The sequence below is a fragment of the Chiloscyllium plagiosum genome, unplaced genomic scaffold (assembly GCF_037043375.1).
Source record: "Chiloscyllium plagiosum isolate Xiang-an unplaced genomic scaffold, Cpla_swu_hap1 HiC_scaffold_8, whole genome shotgun sequence".
In the NCBI taxonomy this organism is placed as follows: Eukaryota; Metazoa; Chordata; class Chondrichthyes; order Orectolobiformes; family Hemiscylliidae; genus Chiloscyllium; species Chiloscyllium plagiosum.
In genome coordinates, this window is record NW_028270146.1 from 86,229,222 (window position 1) to 86,248,203 (window position 18,982).

The 18,982-nt window shown below is 43.5% G+C and overlaps 1 protein-coding gene across 4 annotated transcripts in view; it reads left to right on the top strand.

The window, feature by feature from the left end:
• Window positions 1-18,982, top strand: part of smoc1 (SPARC related modular calcium binding 1) — a 246,871-nt gene that overhangs the window by 104,934 nt on the left and 122,955 nt on the right. For all 4 annotated transcript variants that reach the window (XM_087990075.1, XM_087990076.1, XM_087990077.1 and 1 more), the window contains one exon: window positions 11,527-11,716. In XM_087990075.1, the coding sequence (XP_087846201.1) occupies window positions 11,527-11,716 (190 nt within the window). The remainder of the gene's footprint in view (window positions 1-11,526; window positions 11,717-18,982) is intronic.

Sequence of the window (18,982 nt, forward strand, 5' to 3'; positions counted from 1 at the left end):
CATCCATCGAGTCCAAATCAACCCTTCCCCCTACCTGTAACCTTGCATTTCCACCTAGCCTGCATATCCCTGGACACTATGGGCAAATTAACATGGCCAATCCACCTAACCTGCAAATCTTTGGACTGTGGGAGAAAACCAGAGCACCCAGAGGAAACACATGCAGACTTGGGGAGAGAGAATTGAACGCAGGTCCTGAGCACTGTGAGGTAGCAGTGCTAACCACTGAGGCATCATGCCGCCCCAATGTAGCAGGGCTGTTTGAAAAATTCAAGGTAATCAGGCAAAGCCAACATGGTTTGTGAAAGGGAAGCCATGGTAAACCAACTTATTGATCTCTTTGAGGAAGTACCATGTGCTGTGGATAAAGGAGAACTGGAGGATGTTCTAAACTTAGATTTGATAAGCGTTTGATAAGATGTCACGACAAAGGTTATTACAATAAAAAAGCTCATAGTGTAGGATGTATCATATTACCACAGATAATAGGCGGCACGGTGGCACAGTGGGTAGCACTGCTGCCTCACAGCGCCAGAGACCCGGGTTCAATTCCTGCCTCAGGCGACTGACTGGACCGTGTAGTATTTACACGTTCTCCCCGTGTCTGCGTGGGTTTCCTCCGGGTGCTCCGGTTTCCTCCCACAGTCCAAAGATGTGCAGGTTAGGTGAATTGGCCATGCTAAATTGCCCATAGTGTTAGGTGAAGGGGTAAATGTAGGGGAATGGGTCTGGGTGGGTTGCGCTTCGGTGGGTCAGTGTGGACTTGTTGGGCCGAAGGGCCGGTTTCCACACTGTAAGTAATCTAATCTAATCTAATCTAAAATAGATTGGCTAACTAATGGGAAAGAGGAAGTAGGTGCAAATGAGTCCTTCGTTAGTTGGCAAGATTTAATGAATAGCATGCCACAGGGATCACTGCTGGGACCTCAGCATTCTACAGTTTGTATATGTGGCTTGGATGAAGGAGCCAAAGGTATAGTTGCCAAAGTTGCTGATTTTCATGAAGCAAACACTGGCTACGGATGGAGTGTCTTATGAGGAGAGGTTGGGCTTGTACTGAATAGAATTTAGAAGAATGAGAGGGGAACTTATTGAAATATGCAAGCTTGTTAAGGGACTGGACAGAATTGGTGTTGACAGGTTGTTCCCTCTTGTGAGACAGTCTAGGGCTAGAGGGCATCACCTCAGAATAAGGATCACACATTTAAGATAGCGATAGGGCGAAATTTCTTCTCTCAGAGCCTGATGAATTTGTGAAATTCCTTACTGCAGAGGGCTGTCAAATCTAGTTCAGTATTCAAGGCCAAGGTAGACAGATATTTAATCAGTAAAGGAATTGAAAATTATAGGAAAAGGTAGGAAAGTGAAGTTGAGAATTATCCATTCAACCATGATCTCATAGAATGGGGAAGCAGAGTCAGTGGGCTGAATGGCCTAGTTCTGCTTTTATATCTTATGGTCTCACGCTGAGTTACGTCTTCTGACTCAGTCTTTTCCACTGACTCATTCCCTCCCTGTAACTCCTTCACTAATATTTTCCCTTCCATGACTCCCTCCGATCCGACTCTATCCCTCTGATTTACTGCCTCTGTCTTTCTATCTTTCACTTGTTGCTGTCTCTGACTCTCTGCTCCCTGACTCACACCCCTTGACTCAGTCTCGCTCTCTGATTCTCTTCCACCGCAACTTCAACCCTTATCCTCTGAATCACCGTTTCTCCGACATGCCCTCCCTCTCTTTCAACCTTGCTTCTTTTTGTCTGATTTTCCTTCCTGCTGACTCTCCCTTGTCTAAACAGCAGCTACAACAGTGCAGTTCCCCTCTACTTATCGAGCACGTAAGGAACATGGGACCTAAGAGCATTTTATAGTTTATATCTACAGAGCTTTGGCTTAATCACAAAGCAGTTCTTCAATTCCTAAGAATACAAAGTCTAATTAGCATCCCCCCAAAAACAGAATTCATTCCATTCATTGTATATGAATAAATTGTAAATCTGCTTGGAATTACAAATAAATTGCAGCAGACCAGACTCCTGCTTAAATATACAAAGTGGGAATCAGGGATATAAACCTTTCAAATGGCCAGACTGTCATTTCTCAGAAGGTTGATCAATTGCAAATTTCGCAGATACAGCCTAACCTCCTCTGAAGGATACCCTTACATAGCTGTAGGTCCCAAGTCCTGAGTTTCCTGTCAGATTTCCTTTCCCAAAGGACATTAGTGAACCAAAAGGTTTTTATAGCAATTGACCGTAGTTTTATGGTCACCATCACTGAGACCAACTTATAATTACAGACTTTCTATTAACTGAATTTAGTTTCCACCACTTGCTCGGTAGGATTTGAGTCAATGCCCCGAGATATTGGATTTGGTTTTTGGATTAATAATCCAGGGACATTGCTACAATACCATTGTCGCCCTCCAATAATTGCAAAATAAAAACTGGAAGTCTGAGGCAATTCTCCCACAGTTTCTGCCTGCAGCTCATCTTCCTAGGACTAAGATCTTTTAATCTGACCAAAATACAGGAGCCTCCTATCCCACACCAGTCACTAGAAAAAAACACTTGATCTTCAGATATCAATATTACTGGGTTCTAGGCACTGTCTTTCAGATGGGCCTTTAATTAGGGTCCCCGTCTGCTCTCTTAGATAGATATTCAAGGATATTTTGAAGTACTTCAGGAATGTCCCCTTGGTATCCCAGCCAAAATGTATCCCTGTTTTAATATCTGCTAAATCAAATTATTTGATGTTACCACCTACACTGTTGTTCAAGACAAAGACTTAGTTAGCTGCTACATACATTACAACAATGACCACACTTCAGAAAACCTTGCATGGCTTTCAAAGTGCTGTGAAGCATCCTGATATTGTGAAAGGTGCTTTATAAACATAAGACTTTTTGACCATTCTTTCCATTTATAAAAGCTTTATAAAACACTTTTGAAGCGTTTAATGGCTTTATCTAGCCAGTTCCAGTTTCTGCTGTGTGTGCATTCTGAGTTTGTGTGTGTGTGTGTGTGTGTTTCTATGAAGCAACAAATATATGGTGTTATGTAACCACGTTGCGCTGAAGTGCTGAATGTACAGATATGTTGTGCCCATTTTGTCACAACAAAAGTTTGTGTAGAATGTACAGCCCTTGTGAGATTGTAAACATTCTAAACCTCTCAAATTTATGACCTGAGTTAAACTATGAAGGGTTTGAAGACATTTTTATTGTTTGACAAACTGTGGTCATGCCTACTTGGAAATTATTTGTTTGTACAAACATAGGAGGCTAGTGGGAGCAGTATGGGGAGAGGGAAAGAGGTGACAGAGCAGAAGGGAGGGAGGAATGAGAAGAAAGAGAGATGGAAACATGCACTTTCATGGTATTATCTAGTTTGGGTTGAAACCACGTTCTGATTCCTGAAGAAGGGCTCATGCCCGAAACGCGATTCTCCTGCTCCTTGGATGCTGCCTGACCTGCTGCGCTTTTCCAGCAACACATTTTCAACCGTGTTCTTCTCTATTTCGGTAATCTTCTGCAGCTCTATGACACCCTTCTGCCCTGGACTCTCTATTTTAGTGGAACTATCTTCTTGTACATTGCCTGTGTGGTACCTTAAGTGGCCTTGCCTTCAGCACTTTAGGGAATTGCATCTCTCTCTCTCTCACTGTGTCCTTCAACCTTCTTGAACCTCTTCTGCTTCTTTGGCTTGGCATCAATTCCTTTTTTCAATGATGCCTCCATGATGCTCTGCGGGTCATTTTCCTCTGCTAATGACACAATACAGATGCAAACTCTTGTGATGTCTGCAAACAAAGTTAAACTGTAATTGCCTTCCTCAATAAATTAAGTTACCAAATAGTTTTGACTGAGGCACGTAAAATGCACGTGGAACTGTGCCATAAAAATAGTTAACCATCTATAAATATCAGTTAAAATTTATTGCCAATATGACAGAACTTAATTGCTCATGATCTGCTTTAGCCTGCAATTTTTTTCCCTCTGTGAAGAAAGGACGTTAAGAGAAAGATTGATTTTGCACAGACATGGGCCATTAATTTCAAACAACCAATGAACATTTTACAATGGCAATAACATCTAGCAAATCACAAGATTTAGGAAAATTACTTACAATGTTTATACCTTATCATTTCCTGCATAAGCATAATGTAAAAATAAATATTAATGAATATTGCAAAGAGAATGGTTTGAGATATTCATTCGGGCTTCTACTTAGCCTTTCATCATCCATAACTCTAGTGTGATCTAACATTACAAGCGAGGCTGTTGAAATAGGTGACTTTATTGCAAAACCCATTGTTGAGTAATAACTCATGAATGATCAGTTAAGACTGGGTTGTGCAATGAAGCTATCAAGTCAAAGCTCAGTATTAGCAGAACACAGCATTGGTCTTCAGTCAACTATGTATGATTTATGTGCCAAATAAATGCCCATTTCCACCTCCCTGAAATAATTAAGATTTAATATTTTACTTTCCTCCAATTGATTAGATCCTATGCTGAGGTCTAAGCTCCTATTTACAGGATTATTATAGTGTTTGCAGTTAAGTTTAGGTAACAACAGAGAATATTTCTGTTCCCCTGTTCACTCCAATGAGAGTCACGATGTGGAGAGAAGGTGGATCTCTTTGGTCTGCTGGATAGGAAAGGAAGGAGGTTCTTTATAAAAAAATTGAAGGTTTCAACGCTGCTAGTGCATTGAGAAAATCTTCCTGTTTATCACAACATTCCACTGTCTCGTATTCTGCCACTTGTTTTACCTCTCATGTTGTTTTTGGTGCTCCTCTTCATATCTGGCTGTGAATACTTTGGTAGATTTTTGTTCATTCAGGTTTTTTGGTGGGAAAGAGCTTGGATCAAAGATGGTCAAATGGATTTGAGATACTGATTAATGTGACGTTAATATTTCTGTGTGACAGTCTATGGAATAATAATATTAGGATTTAATCCTTTTACTGTTTTTCTAAGATTTCCAGTGAACCTTGGCACCGTGTTTTGTGACTCTTGTTGATTCTTCAGAAATGGATCAGATTCCTTCCTCTTCTAAGCTAATACTATCTCCTCCTGTCCCTTGTGAATGTCAGAAGGAAGAGAATCGTTTAAGAGTCCAAGCCATTTTGGGATTAGATTAGATTACTTACAGTATGGAAACAGGCCCTTCGGCCCAAATAAGTCCACACCGACCCGCCGAAGCGCAACCCACCCATACCCCTACATTTACCCCTATACCTAATACTATGGGCAATCTAGCATGGCCAATTCACCTGACCTGCACATCTTTGGACTGCGGGAGGAAACCGGAGCACCCGGAGGAAACCCACGCAGACACGGGGAGAACGTGCAAACTCCACACAGTCAGTCGCCTGAGGCGGGAATTGAACCCGGGTCTCTGGCGCTGTGAGGTAACAGTGCTAACCACTGTGCCACTGGCCCATGGTGTCCTCTGTCTCACAACAACAACAACTTGCATTAATATCAAGACAACTCAAGACACTTTTCAGGAGACGAATAGAAGCAGAACTAAAGAGAGAAATTTGAAGAACTGGTCCAAAACTTAATTCTGAATTGGCTTTTACCAGACAATGGAGAAGACATGAGATGAGAGAATTAGATGGAGGGATGGAACGACTGGGAGATAGACACTTGATTGTGGGCTGAAGTGCACAGGAGGCCATCATTGGAGGACCATAGATATTGGGAGGGAATTTATTGCTTTAGGGGATTGCAGATGTAGCAAGTCTCTGTTGAGAGTTTTTGAAGAAAACTGTAAGTGTGTTTCATTGGAAGAATTGGAGTGTAGGATGTAAGAAACTGCACTTTGGATAAATGGAAGGTTCTGGAGGGTGTGGATTAATATATGGTCACAAAGGAGGGTGTTGGAGTGATCACATCTGTATTTGAAAATAACGTGACTCGAATTCAATTGGAGGTAAACTCATGTAAAGGCAGAGATGAGCAACATTTCAGAAGACTTGGTGAAATATGTGGTATGACGCTCAGCTTGGTATCAAGCACAGTGCTCAGATTAGTTCAATCCTGTTTAGCCTGGATCAGGGAAGAGAGGGTAACAATGTAATAACCCTCAACAACAGTGAAAACCATTGTCTTCCCAAAAGACACAATTATTACCTGACCCTTGAACTCCAGTGAAAACTGCTTTTACAATGGTTTTCATATTTACCTCATGTCTAGGTTCTATCAAACTGTATTACTGTTTGACTGTAAGTCATATGACCACTTCAGAACAACCTATGTTGAAAGTTGTAGGAGTGTTTTAGTGTTGACAAGTAGATTGGTATGTGAATAGGAAAGATGTAGAGAGATACGGGCCAAATGCTGGCAAATGTGATTAGATTAATTTAGCATATCTGTCAGCATGGACAAGTTGGACTGAAGGGTCTGTTTCTGTGCTGTACAACTCTATAACTTTAAGCATGATGATTTTAAGAATCACATTGCACACTTGTTTTGTTTATGTTTAACCATCCTACTTAGCTCCCCCTGTGTCGTATACCATTCCTTGATGGCCCACTGCCTGCTTCCTTCAACTCTCCATATTTTCCATGTGGGGAAAGAAGGGAGCTCAAGTGTGAAAAGGCAAACTTGCATTAAATGGCATTTTTCACATACTCAGCCAAAAAAAAATCTGATTACTCGATTGTGATCACTGTTGTGTGGTAACTACTTATCACTCAGTGAAACCCTCTTGGCAACAATGAGGTGAATGAGTACGTGGCTTGTTTATAAATGATGTTGCGCAGTTAATGAAGGTTCTATTGCAAAGGGGCACAGAATATAAAAGCAAGGACGTTCTGTTTAGCTTGTATAGAACACCAACTCAGCCTCACCTGGGGCATTGTATCCGGTTCTGGGAAACCACACTGCAGGAAGGTTGTGGAGACATTAGAGACCGTGCAAAATATATTCAAAAGAATTGGTTCCAGGGTTTGAGGAACTTAAGTTGTACAAATAGATTGGAAAAGCAGGGATTCGTCTCCTTGGAAAACATTGAGAGGAGCTTTAGTAGAGGTGTTTAAAATCCTGAGCAGTCTGGACTGAGCAGATAGGGAGAACCTGTTCCAAATGTGGGAAGGATCAAGGGGAAGTGGGCGCAATGTTAATATAATTGGGAAAAGAAACAATTTAGACACAGACCAAACCCTTTTCGAGGAGCAAGTGGCTAGGGTCTGGGAATTTGCTGCTGGAAGGTGTGGTGAAGACAGGTTCAGTTGGGGCTTCGTAGGGGGGTATTATCTGAAAAGGAGGAATATTCAGGGCCATTGGGAGAAGGTAGGGCGGTAGCACTAGGTAGATGGATCCTTCAGAGAGCGAGTCTGGGCATGATGTAGCCTCCTTCATGTTTATACACATTTATTGATTGTGGAAAAATGTAGGCCCAGACATGCTCCTGCTTTTCTTTCAATAATGTGATGGGACTTTAAAGCACACCTGAAAAGTCTAAGACAGAATGGAGCAGCAGATGGGGCCTTGATTCAGTGTTAAGCTGGTGAAAGACAGTAAGAAGCCAGAATGATGTGCCATATAACAGGGATAGATTTACTGGACTGTCCAAGATCAGAAATTCCTCCAATTTCTTCCCTCAGCTTCTTCTCTCTCCCAATAACTGTGCGTTATTTCAATGACCCACACCTCAGGTACAGCTGTGTTAAAGACAAGAGTAGAAATTTGGCTTGCGCTAGAACATCTCTTGGCACTTTGCATGCATGTTGGCACATTGGAGTTAGGTGACCATGGAATGTGGGCATCATTGGCTAGGCCAGAAATTCTTGCCATCGTTCAGAGGGCAGTCTGTGGAAACACATGTAGGCCAGACCAGGTAAGGGTGGCAGATTTCCTTCCCTGAAGGTCATTATAATGAAACAGAAGGGTTTTAATTGATAAGTGCTACTGCTTTCATGGTTATCATTAGATGATTGACTCCAATTCTTTAATTGAATCCAAATTCCACCATTTGCCATGGCGGGATTTGAACCTTGGTCTCCAGATCATTACTGGAGTCTCTGAATTAATAGTTCAGTGCCAATATCACCAGGCCATTGCCTCCCTGATAGGCCTTGTGGTCAAGTGGTCTTGTTTAATTGTTTTTCAGCCATGTGTGGCTGAGCTGATGCTAATTTTTATCCAAGCCCTCCCTCATCCCTGAGTTTGGAGTCTGGGCCTTGGCTTGTGGATGTTTCAAACCGAATTAATTTTGTTTACAAGTCAATCTCTACCTGTCAGAGGCCCTCATGTTGACTCCGTCATAGCTCCCCATCTCTGTACAACAACCGTGACCTGTACACCTCAATTCCTGCCAATTGTAGATTGTAGGGAGAAACAGCTCCCATTGGTGGAAGGATGGAGATTGTTTGCATTGAGCATAATCGGTATTTCCTGTTGTCCAGACCAGGCTTGAGGAAGTCCACAGCTACCCTTACCTGCTTCCCTCAGCCCTCTCCAATGTGCCCATCAGGTCATCACTCATCAAGACCACTTGACCACTCATCAGGAGCAACTTGTTATCATTTTAAAAATATACTTTATTCATGAAATCAACTATACTTACATGGACATGTTCTAAATCAGTTCTGATGAGTCTTTGCCGAGGAAAAGTAAACAAACAGAACATTGGAATTTTGACATTTCTCAGATCTTGTGTCCTGATCAGCACATTCTACTGATGCAGGAAGCTATGTTCATTTAGAGGCCTGAGAGGGTCTAGCAACTGAATGAAACCTTATTATACTTCAGCAGAAAGACACCAGACGGTGGTCTTTCCCCGCTGCGCTTTGGCGGCTCCTGCCCCAAGCCTTAGTCCATCCCTCAGCACGTAGTCCTGGGCCTTGGAATGTGCCAGTCTGCAGCACTCGGTCACAGTCAATTCCTTGCTCTGGAAGAACAACCCATTTTAGACAGACCAAAGAGCCTCTTTCACCAAGGTGATGGTCCTCCAGGCACAGTTGATGTTTGTGTTGATGTGCCCCCAGGAACAGACCATAGAGCACAGACTCCTGAGTCGCAGAGTTGCTCAGGATGAATCTCGACAAAAACCACTTCATCTCACTCCACACCTTTGTAAAGTCTCATTCCAGAAGGGGATGGGTGACAGTCTTTTCATCAGCGCATCTGGTTTTCGGGCAGTGTGCAGTGTCACACACAGACCAGGTCTGCATGAAGGATCTGACGGGCAGTGCCCTACTCACCACTAGCCAAGCTACATCTTGGCACTTGTTGGAAAGTTCTGGTGGTGAGGCATTCTGCGAAATGACAGCCTGCTCAGGGAACCACACGACAAGATCCACCCTCACTTTTTTTCCGTAGGGTCTCAAGGGTGCTATATGCTGACCACTCCCTGATGGACCCATGGTCAAAGGTGTTTTCTTTCACAAACGACAAGTGATAGGGAACAGTCCAACTACTTAGAGCATTCCGCCTCAACGAGGCCAGAGCCATCCTTTGCAACACCGGGGCTAGGTAGAACCTCAGTGCGTAGTGACACTTGATGGCTTGCCCACTCAGGAGCAGCTTGAGTAAATAACTCTAGCTCCCTGTTTTGTGGACCTCGCCAGCCAGCATGTTCCTGAGGGCTAACCCTGGCATCCTTTCTGTTGCACTAAGCCGCATCTGTCTGCACAAGTAGGCAAGGAAGATTGGATAACCCTGTATCTCCCTGGCCAACACTTCGCCTCAAACAAAACCAACAAAAGGAGATCGACAGGTTATTCACCTCATTTAAAATCTTTAGGAGTTTGCCGGACACATATTGGAGTTTATATTTGCCTACAAAGCAAGGGTCAGTGTGCTAATACATTGGCGACAAGATGTCCCATGGGTGTGAAAGGTTTGGTAAGGAGAGCTGACTACAATGAGTAAGAACGCAGTCTGTCTTGGATCAGTCCTGAACAGGGCCTTGTTGCTTTGCTGTTTTGGAAAGACACGATCCCAATTGTTCAAAGTGCAAATGGGGATTGGGTTACGGCACCAATTTTGGCTCTTTTCTGTTCTATTATTGCAGCGTGAATGAGGCCCCCAGAGTCGTTCTCCTGCCTGTCAAATTAAAAACGCATAATTAATCAGAAACTAGTAATTAAATGGATCCCCTCCCAGTTTACAACACTTCCTTTGGAAGCTCTCCAGCATTTTTATTATAATGGATATTTTATCTGTGAAAGGAGTGCTTTATGTGGCTTCTGTTTTCACAAGAGGGCTGTAAACAGTGGAAGTTTAATCAGAGCTCCTGGAACCTAGCAGAATATTGTAACATTGCAATTAATGTTATAATTCATGGCTCCTACTGTCTTGAACATGCATTTGTCAATTATCAGTGATTTGGCTTTGAAGATGCCCTATATCCCCGATGGTTTCTCTACGCTTTATACCCCTTAATCAAGAGGAAGCACACATTGACCCTGCATTCACCCAAGCCCGTCAAATCCTGTCTGCACACCCCAAACATCATCAGTTTGCAGGTTTCTATTTGAAACCTAAATGTGCAGAATCGAGTTGAACAATAGAGAATCTGTCAAGAGATGTTTCCCTTAAACTGCCTCAAAGGGATGTCGCTGTGGCATTTTGGCTTAGTGGCTAGCACTGCTGCTTCACAGCCCCAGGGATCTGGGTTCAATTCCAGCCTCTGGACACAATGGGGCAATTTCCCATGGCCAATCCACATAACCTATGCATCTTTTGGTGTGGCACGGTGGCTCAGTGGTTAGCACTGCTGTTTCACATCACCAGCGACCCAGGTTCAATTCCAGCCTCGGGCAATTGTCTGTGTGGAGTTTGCACGTTCTCCCTGTGTCTGTGTGGGTTCACTCCAGTTTCCTCCCACAATCCAAAGATGTGCAGGTTAGGTGGATTGGCCCATGCTAAATTGCCCATAATGTCCAGTGATGTACAGACTAGGTGGATTAGCCGTATGAAATACAGGGATGGGATATAAAGTAATAGGGTAGGGGAATGGGTGTAGGTGGACTGGTCTTCAGAGGATCAGTGTGGACTTGTTGGGCCGAAGGGCCTATTAACACACTGTAGGGATTCTATGATTTTCGAACTTGCGGGCAAAAGAAATAAGTTCCCCAGTTTATATTTAAAAAAAGTGCCATTAGTTTGAGCAATTCATCCTGTACACGTGGAGGGAGGGAGTTCATATTTCTGCCATTCGTTTCTGCTCTTGGGCCTGGTAGGCACATGACAGCCAAAGCCTCCGGAACTGTGTCAGTTAACAACACGAAAAACAACGGACCCATTCCTCTTGGACCCAACGCACTGCGTATGAGCCAGCAACATGTGATAACCTCTGGGAGGGGGAGAGAGTAAATTACTCTGATATGAAAGCTATTTGGCCGAAAGCACTGAAATAAGATTAAGACTGGTAGCTGGAAAGTAAACCTCTGTTGAGCTTGGTTGGGGGTGGGGTGGGGTTGCGGTTTGGGTCAGAGAAATCAAAGCACGTTTATTGAGCGTTTTCTCTCTCTCGCTTTCTCTCTCCCTGCTTCTTCCAAATAGAAAAGCCTTCCTGCGACCAAGAGAGGCAGACCGCTCTGGAGGAAAGCCGGCAGTATCCCCGAGATGGCATCTTCATTCCCGAGTGCGCTGGGGGGGGCCTCTACAAACCCGTGCAATGCCATCAGTCGACTGGGTACTGCTGGTGCGTCCTGGTGGACATTGGCCGCCCCATTCCTGGAACGTCCGCCCGGTGAGTGCAGCCCGAGGCTCCGGCCTACCTCAGAAAGGGCGGAGATGGTTTGTTTAAAAAAAATTAAAATGTTGGAGCTGGATCTGGTCCCATCTGGAGCGGCTCCAGGTTTCTCATCGGACCCTCGAGAGGTTGTTATGCTTATCAATTCTCTCCCACAGGAGCCAGGATTGCTGATGTTCTTTAAAGTCTTTGACACCCTCTCTTCATGCATGAAACATAAATTACGACTAAAACACTGAATGGCGCAGGGACATAGGAACAGGAGTACACCATTCAACCCCTTGACCCTGTTCTGCCATTCATTGATGGTCTGTGGTCTAACTCAATAAACCTGCCTTTGGCCCATATCTCTGAATCACTCCCCTCACCAAAAAATGGTTCTATCTCGGATTTAAAACTGACAACTGACCCAGCATCCAACTGCTGTTTGTGGACAAGAGTTCCAGACTGTTCAGGAGATACAGGCAAAAGTGAGTACTGCAGATGCTGGAGATTAGAGTCAAGAGTGTGGTGCTGGAAAAGCACAGCAGGTCAGGCAGCATCCGAGGAGCAGGGAAATCGACATTTTCCTGAGTTTGTGCCTCCTAACATATCTTCTGAACAGTCTGGCTCTACATTCGCACACTGTGCCCCCTAGTTCGAGACTCTACAACCAGTGGGAGTAGTTTATCTTTATCTGCCCTGCCTTTTTCTGTTGAAGGCAGTTGAAGGTTGGATGTGGTTTCTTCATGTTAAAACTAACACCTGTATCCAACTTGCACCACACCAACATGAGGCATTAGAATGCTTTAATGAGTTGTGTTGTACTGGAAGGGACGGGTGAATTTGCTTTTGATCTGGCACTTCCTTCCCATTTGGTTGTTCAGACACACAGATTTCCATCACTGTGATTTCCCCAGCTCTCAATAACCAGGAAAAACATACATGAGTTACCTGGACAGGAGTTTGGTGACTGGCACGAGATACGTGGACAGGAGTGCGAGTTCCTGGAAACAGGCTGTGGGTTGTTATGTGAGATACTGTCATAGTCACACAGCATGGAACCAGACCCTTCAGTCCAACCAGTCCATGCCGACTATGTTCCCAAACTAAGCTAGCCCCACCTGCTGCGCTTGGCCCATATCCCTCCAAACCTTTCCTATTCATGAACTTATCCAAATGTCATTTAAACATTGTAACTGTACCTGCATCCACCACTTTCTCTGGCAGTTCATTCCACATACGAACCAATCTCTGTGTAAAAAAGAGTTGCCCCAATACCTTTTTTAAACCTTTCTCCTCTCACCTTAAAAAATATGCCCTGTAGGTTAGAACTCTCCCACCCTAAGGAAAATACCCTTGTCATTCACCTAATATATGCCACTGATGTTCTATAAACCTCAATAAGGTCACCTCTCAACTTCTTAAGCTTCAGTGGATTAAGTCCCAGTCTTTCCAGTGTATTTTTATACCTCAAACCTTGGCATCATCCTGGTATATCTTTTCTGAACCCTCTCCAGCTTAACAATATCCTTCCTATAACAGAGCGACAGAACTGAACACAGTACTCCAGAAGAGGACTCAACAAAGACCTGTACAACCTCAACATGTCATCCCAACTCCTATACTCAGAGGTCTGAGCAATGAAGGCACTTTGTAACACAAATTTCAAAGGAATTTGTACCTGAATCTCTAGGTCTGTTTGTTCTCCAACATTACCCTGGGCCCTGCCATTAATTGTATTAGTCCCGTCCTTGTTAGTATTACCAAAATGCAATACAGTACCTTGATTTACCCAAATTAAACTCCAACTACCACTCCTCAGCGCATTGATCCAGTTGATCAAGATGTCTTTGTAATCTTAGATAAGCTTCTTCAGTGCCCACTATACTGCCAATTTTGGTGTCATCTGCTAATTTACCTAACACGCCTCTTATATTCTCATCCGAATCAATTATATAAATGCCGAGCAAAAGTGGACCCAGTGACGATGCCTGAGATCTCACAGGAGAGGATGTGCCAGTGTTATGAGTTGCCTTAACCTTTACTGGCTGCTTGCACAGTTGCATTTGTTTTCACTGATTGAAAGTTGAAGCAATCTCTTCCGCGAATGGCCCGTTATGTTGGAAAGATAGTGATTAATTTGATGATTGTTAATGTCTCTGTTGGTTTGTACGTCATTGCTGCGCTTAATGACGTAACGGCCAGCCAACGAACAGATTCTGTCATTACATTTACTGATTGTTAGGCATCGCCCACTATATCGTAGGAATATTCCTTACAGCTACCTTGATGAGTAATTAGCAGAGGCAGTGAATGGCTAGATCATACAGGTTTAGATAGCCCAATGTTCAGATTGATGCTAATCTTGTCTGTGGTAATTGTGACTGCTTCTAGGCTAGACAAAGGCAAAAGCGAGAAAAAAGCAAAGTTCCCATTCTGACAGAGTGTCTGAGTATGTATGATGCGTCCATGTGAATGAATGTGTATGTGGACGGTGGGCAAGGATGAGATTTGCTTAGTTGCCAGGCACACTGCAGTCAAATAACCTGGTGAAACTTGGTAATATGATCCACGCATTGAGGATAATTGCTGGGTTATCATGCAGAAATATAGTTGATGCATGGGGAAACTCATAAAACACAGGCCAATGCCATCCAGGGGTCAGGGAGAGGAATTTGATAAAGGGAAAGGGGACATTTCATTGGACATTTGGGGAAAGCCTGTCACTGCTGAGGGTTTGAATAAACTGGGAAAGACTGTCAGATGGGATATTAGCCAAGACTGAGGAATTCTAGATTGTCTCCCAGAAGAATGCTTGTCATACAAAATCAGTGATAGCTCAGTGATTTATTAAGGTTTCAGTATTGACATGGCCGTTCTAAGCTATGGAATGGCAGTTGAGATGTCCCAGAACATGGAGGTGGTGCTCAACTTGTTTTAAGTTCATTAAGAGTGGGGCACCTTTGACAGTGCTTGTGCAGGTTAGAATGCCCAAGATAATTTACAGATTCACCTCTCCATTATTATTGAGAACATAAATGCTCATTAACACTCGAGCAGAGAGACTTTGTTTACAGCACTGTCTTCTCTGAGAATCTTATCGTGGGAGTGACTGGCCAAGTGCAGGAGCCTTAAAGAATGACCTTGCAGAAGATTAGCTATGTCTTTACAAAGAGGCATTTTCGCAGACTAGCTGATCAAAATAAAACTGGTTTCGGCAACAGTGGCATCTAAGGTTTTATTTTACCAGTAGGATCAATTTCAGAATTTCCAATATTTCTTAGTCTTTTACTGGATGTGTGTGTGTGTGTTGTCTATGTGAGTACAAGTGTGCATATGAATGTGTGCGTGCATATACATGCATAATGTGCAATATTAGCACTAGTACTTTTCTTTCTGAGAGAAATGCTCTTTTAATTTGAGCCAAAATTTGATGTACATTACCAACAGTGGCACTTCGAGACAGTCTGCTCTGACATGACTTTGGATCCATTATGAAAATATTGTTTTATCTGTCAGTCGCAGTGGTTTGTGGTTATGTTAAAAGCTAAAAAAGCTGACAGTACTGGAATAGATTGGGCTGCTTTGTCATAACTAGGCAGGGGAGCTCAAACTTTTGAGTCTACCATTTTAAACCTCACCCACTTTAACAAAGCTCAGTATTGAGCCTGTGCACAAAGTAGAGTTGCTTCATTCTTCAGCACTGTCATATCTCAGCATGATAAACTTGAAGCACTATTCCAACAGTAGCTCCAATGGCTGGACAGCCAGTGAGAAAGATGTTGCATCACAAAAGTCTTTTATCAAGCAGCATAAATAGAGAGAGACTGGGTGACACTCAGGGTTAGAACATTATCCTGTCACCTCTGAGATCGAGGTTTGAATTGACCTCAAAATGAAAATCTCCTCTCTCTCTGCAGACAATGGGGGCTCGATGTGAAATGAATTTGGGACAGACTCAAGTGTTTCCCTAGTTAGTGTAATTCCACAGCGCAATTCAACTCAAATCGCCGCTAAATTAGTATGCTCTTTCAAAGAGGAGAGCTGGTGTAATAAAAAAGAAAATATTTACATGGGTAAAAGAGACACAGCTGTTCCAAGGCTAAGTTGGATGGTTGGGACAAAGCAGACAGTGTTTTAATCTGGATGTAATCTGTGTATTAACTGATCTGGGACGACTCAAGTTACGTTACTTGAGTGCCACTAAGGGTAAGAAATTATGCCTTCCCTTTCACATAGATCAGGATGGTCAGTGCTGAGATTGCGACAGGAATCACTACAGTTAGCCTCTGTGCTGTCAGTCTAGGGATACTGGGGAGATCAGCAAGGATTGTCACTGCCTGTGGTTATCCAGTAATCAGTTGTGCTTGTGTGGCAGTGCATCAAGGGTGGGTTTGAACTTGATTTCCAAGACTGTCCCATAGTCGTTGTCAAGAGCTATGGAAATGTCAGGCTGCTGGGACATAAGGACCTTTAAACCAGAAAGCATCAGTGCTTCAGGAGAGCAGTAAGCAGGAGGGGAATTAATGTTCTTCTCCCAAAATGAAATGACCAGCAGACTTGAGGCAGTTAATTCTGCAGAACAAAAGCATGAATAACGCAAAGTACACCTTGGGATAGTTTTGATTTAAGCACACTCATGTAAAATGGCTAAAACCACTTATTTCACACTATTGCATTAATTCAAACTCTACATTTGTGGCATGTAGGTATTTTCTAACCCAGCTGTTGAGGGATATTATTCCACATCTCTGAGAGCAGTTAACTGCACCACAAAATCTCGGTTTGTGGTCTGTCAGCAGAGGAGAATGAGCAATTAGCTAAGCAGGTATTTGGGGTTAGTTGATTCACTAATTGACTGGGTAGATTTAAAAGGGAAACGGGTGCGTGGAAGGACAGCAGAGGAGAATGAGCAATTAGCTAAGCAGGTATTTGGGGTTAGTTGATTCACTAATTGACTGGGTAGATTTAAAAGGGAAACGGGTGCGTGGAAGGAGCTGTAAGACTGAATAGTTAATAAACTGTTTCCATGATCATACAGCATTGCCCTTTGAGAAGGGCACTGCTTGTCACTGGCCCCTCGGGTGTTTTCTTTCTTCCTGGTGGTGGGATATAAATACAGATTTACACACTTGTTAGTTTTCACTGTGTCCGACACCTGCAAAAGACAGAAAAAGAAAAAAAAATGAAAAAAAAGAAAGTTCCAGAATGCACTTGGCAAGCATGCCTTACCCAATCCTGCCATGTCTTGCATTGGCAATTGGCATAGTCAGATAATCAGAAACCAATTGGCTTGGATTTGAATTGACATTGTTAGGAGAGGATTCTTGGCTAAATGTGAAGATTTGGATCTAAGGCTAAGATCTTATCAGGATTTTAATGATATGGGCTTTGGAGAGGTGAGCAGTAGGATTGCGTGAGATGTTCAGCAAGGCTTGTCTCAACAGTAAGGCCACTTCTCTGTATCTTGTCCACTTTTCTCAAGTGGTGTGGTAGGATTCTTACTAACCAATGGCAAGTTTTTACATGATTAGATTAGATTAGATTCCCTACAGTGTGGAAACAGGCCCTTCGGCCCAACAAGTCCACACCGACCCTCCGAAGAGCAACCCACCAGACCCATTCCCCTACATTTACCCCTGACTAATGCACCTAACACTACGGGCAATTGTTAAACAGCTTATTATCAGCCCAACCTAGCCATATAAAGCTCCCCAGCACCAGCTGCAGGTACCCTTCCACCACAGGCATTGGCACTCTGCTTTCAGGGAGGCATGCAGGTGTAGACTGGTCTGGGAGGGCGCACCAGCAGCCAGCAGTGAATGGCTGCATTGGGTACAGGTACTACACAGGGAAAGGAAGCCATTACACAAGTGGACCCAGCCCTACAGCATTGCTCTCTCAGAAGGCATTCACCTGGTGCCTACCAGTATGCACTTGGCAAGCATCCTGTGCCCTGTCCTGTGTCTGGTTGGGGATGGCGTTGCACATGGCGTGTTCCAGTGTTCCTGGGAGGGGGTCATGGACTGTCCTTCATCTGTGTTGGGAAGAGTCTGGAGGGGGGAGGACAGTCAAGATCAGGGAGATGTGTCAACCAGTTGGGAGCTGGGTTGCGAGGAACAGTGTTGGCAGGTCACTTGAGGGAGTGGGCCACAGTCATCCCACTGCCTTCATTCACAGACCTTAAGGGAAGGGGGTGGCCAGGAGAACAAGGGGGACAGTTTTAGTCACATGTGCGTGGCTCACGTGATACCCTTGGCAAGTATCACACAGAGAAATTAGGGAACAAGAGCATGAGAATCAACACAAGGAAAGCCTGAGTTGCATTCAACAGTTATTTTAGATGTGACTCAAAACATTATCATGCAATAATTGTCCTAAATGGAATAGTAAGATTTTCAAAACTATACAAGACATGGAAGGTCTGGAAGATAGTGATAAAGATCAGGCAGAAGGCATTGTACTAGTTAGAAGAAACTTCAGCCCAGTAATGAGCATTTTAGTCACAGCCTCATCCAGTTGCACCACTGTGGAAAGTGGATACATATCCACAATGCATGGAGTGGATTGGTTAATATGTTACTTAGATTCTTTAAATAATAAGGGCTGGTAAGGTTCAGGAATTTGCAAGTTCTTTCTGTTTTAGATTTGGGATGGCAATGCACTGAAAATTTGCACCAAGTAACCTAGAAGCCAGAAGGGACCTGTGAATGGATGCAAGTCACAGTTATATGGTGAGCCACTGGAAAGTACAAAATAGGGAGCAAGCTGATCTGTCCTCGAGCCTGCATGGACATCGAATATGATCATGGGTAATCTGTTTGTGTTTCAAGTGCCACATTCCTGCCTCTCCCTGATAACCATTGATTCCCTCACCTAGCAAGAATATATCAATCTCCACCTTCACAATATTCAATGACCCCTGCCTCCACCACCTCCTGAAGCACAGTGTTCAAAGGTCTCATAAGCCTCTGAGAGATATTTGATGAAAAAGCTCGTCTGTGTCCTAAAATGGTGGCCCTCAAGTTTAAACAGGGTCCTCTAGTTCTGAACACCCCCACAAGAGAAAACATCTTCTGCACTTCCAAGTTATCTATTTGGGATCTTATGAACATCCACACAATTGTTTCAGGCTCCATTGAAAGCAAACCCAATCTGTCCAACCTCGCTTCATAAGCCTACCTGTTCCTTTCAGGTTTTAATCTAGTAAATCTCTTCTGAACAGTCTCCAATGAATTTATATCCTTCCTTTAAGTAAGGGGACCAAAATTATTCATGGTA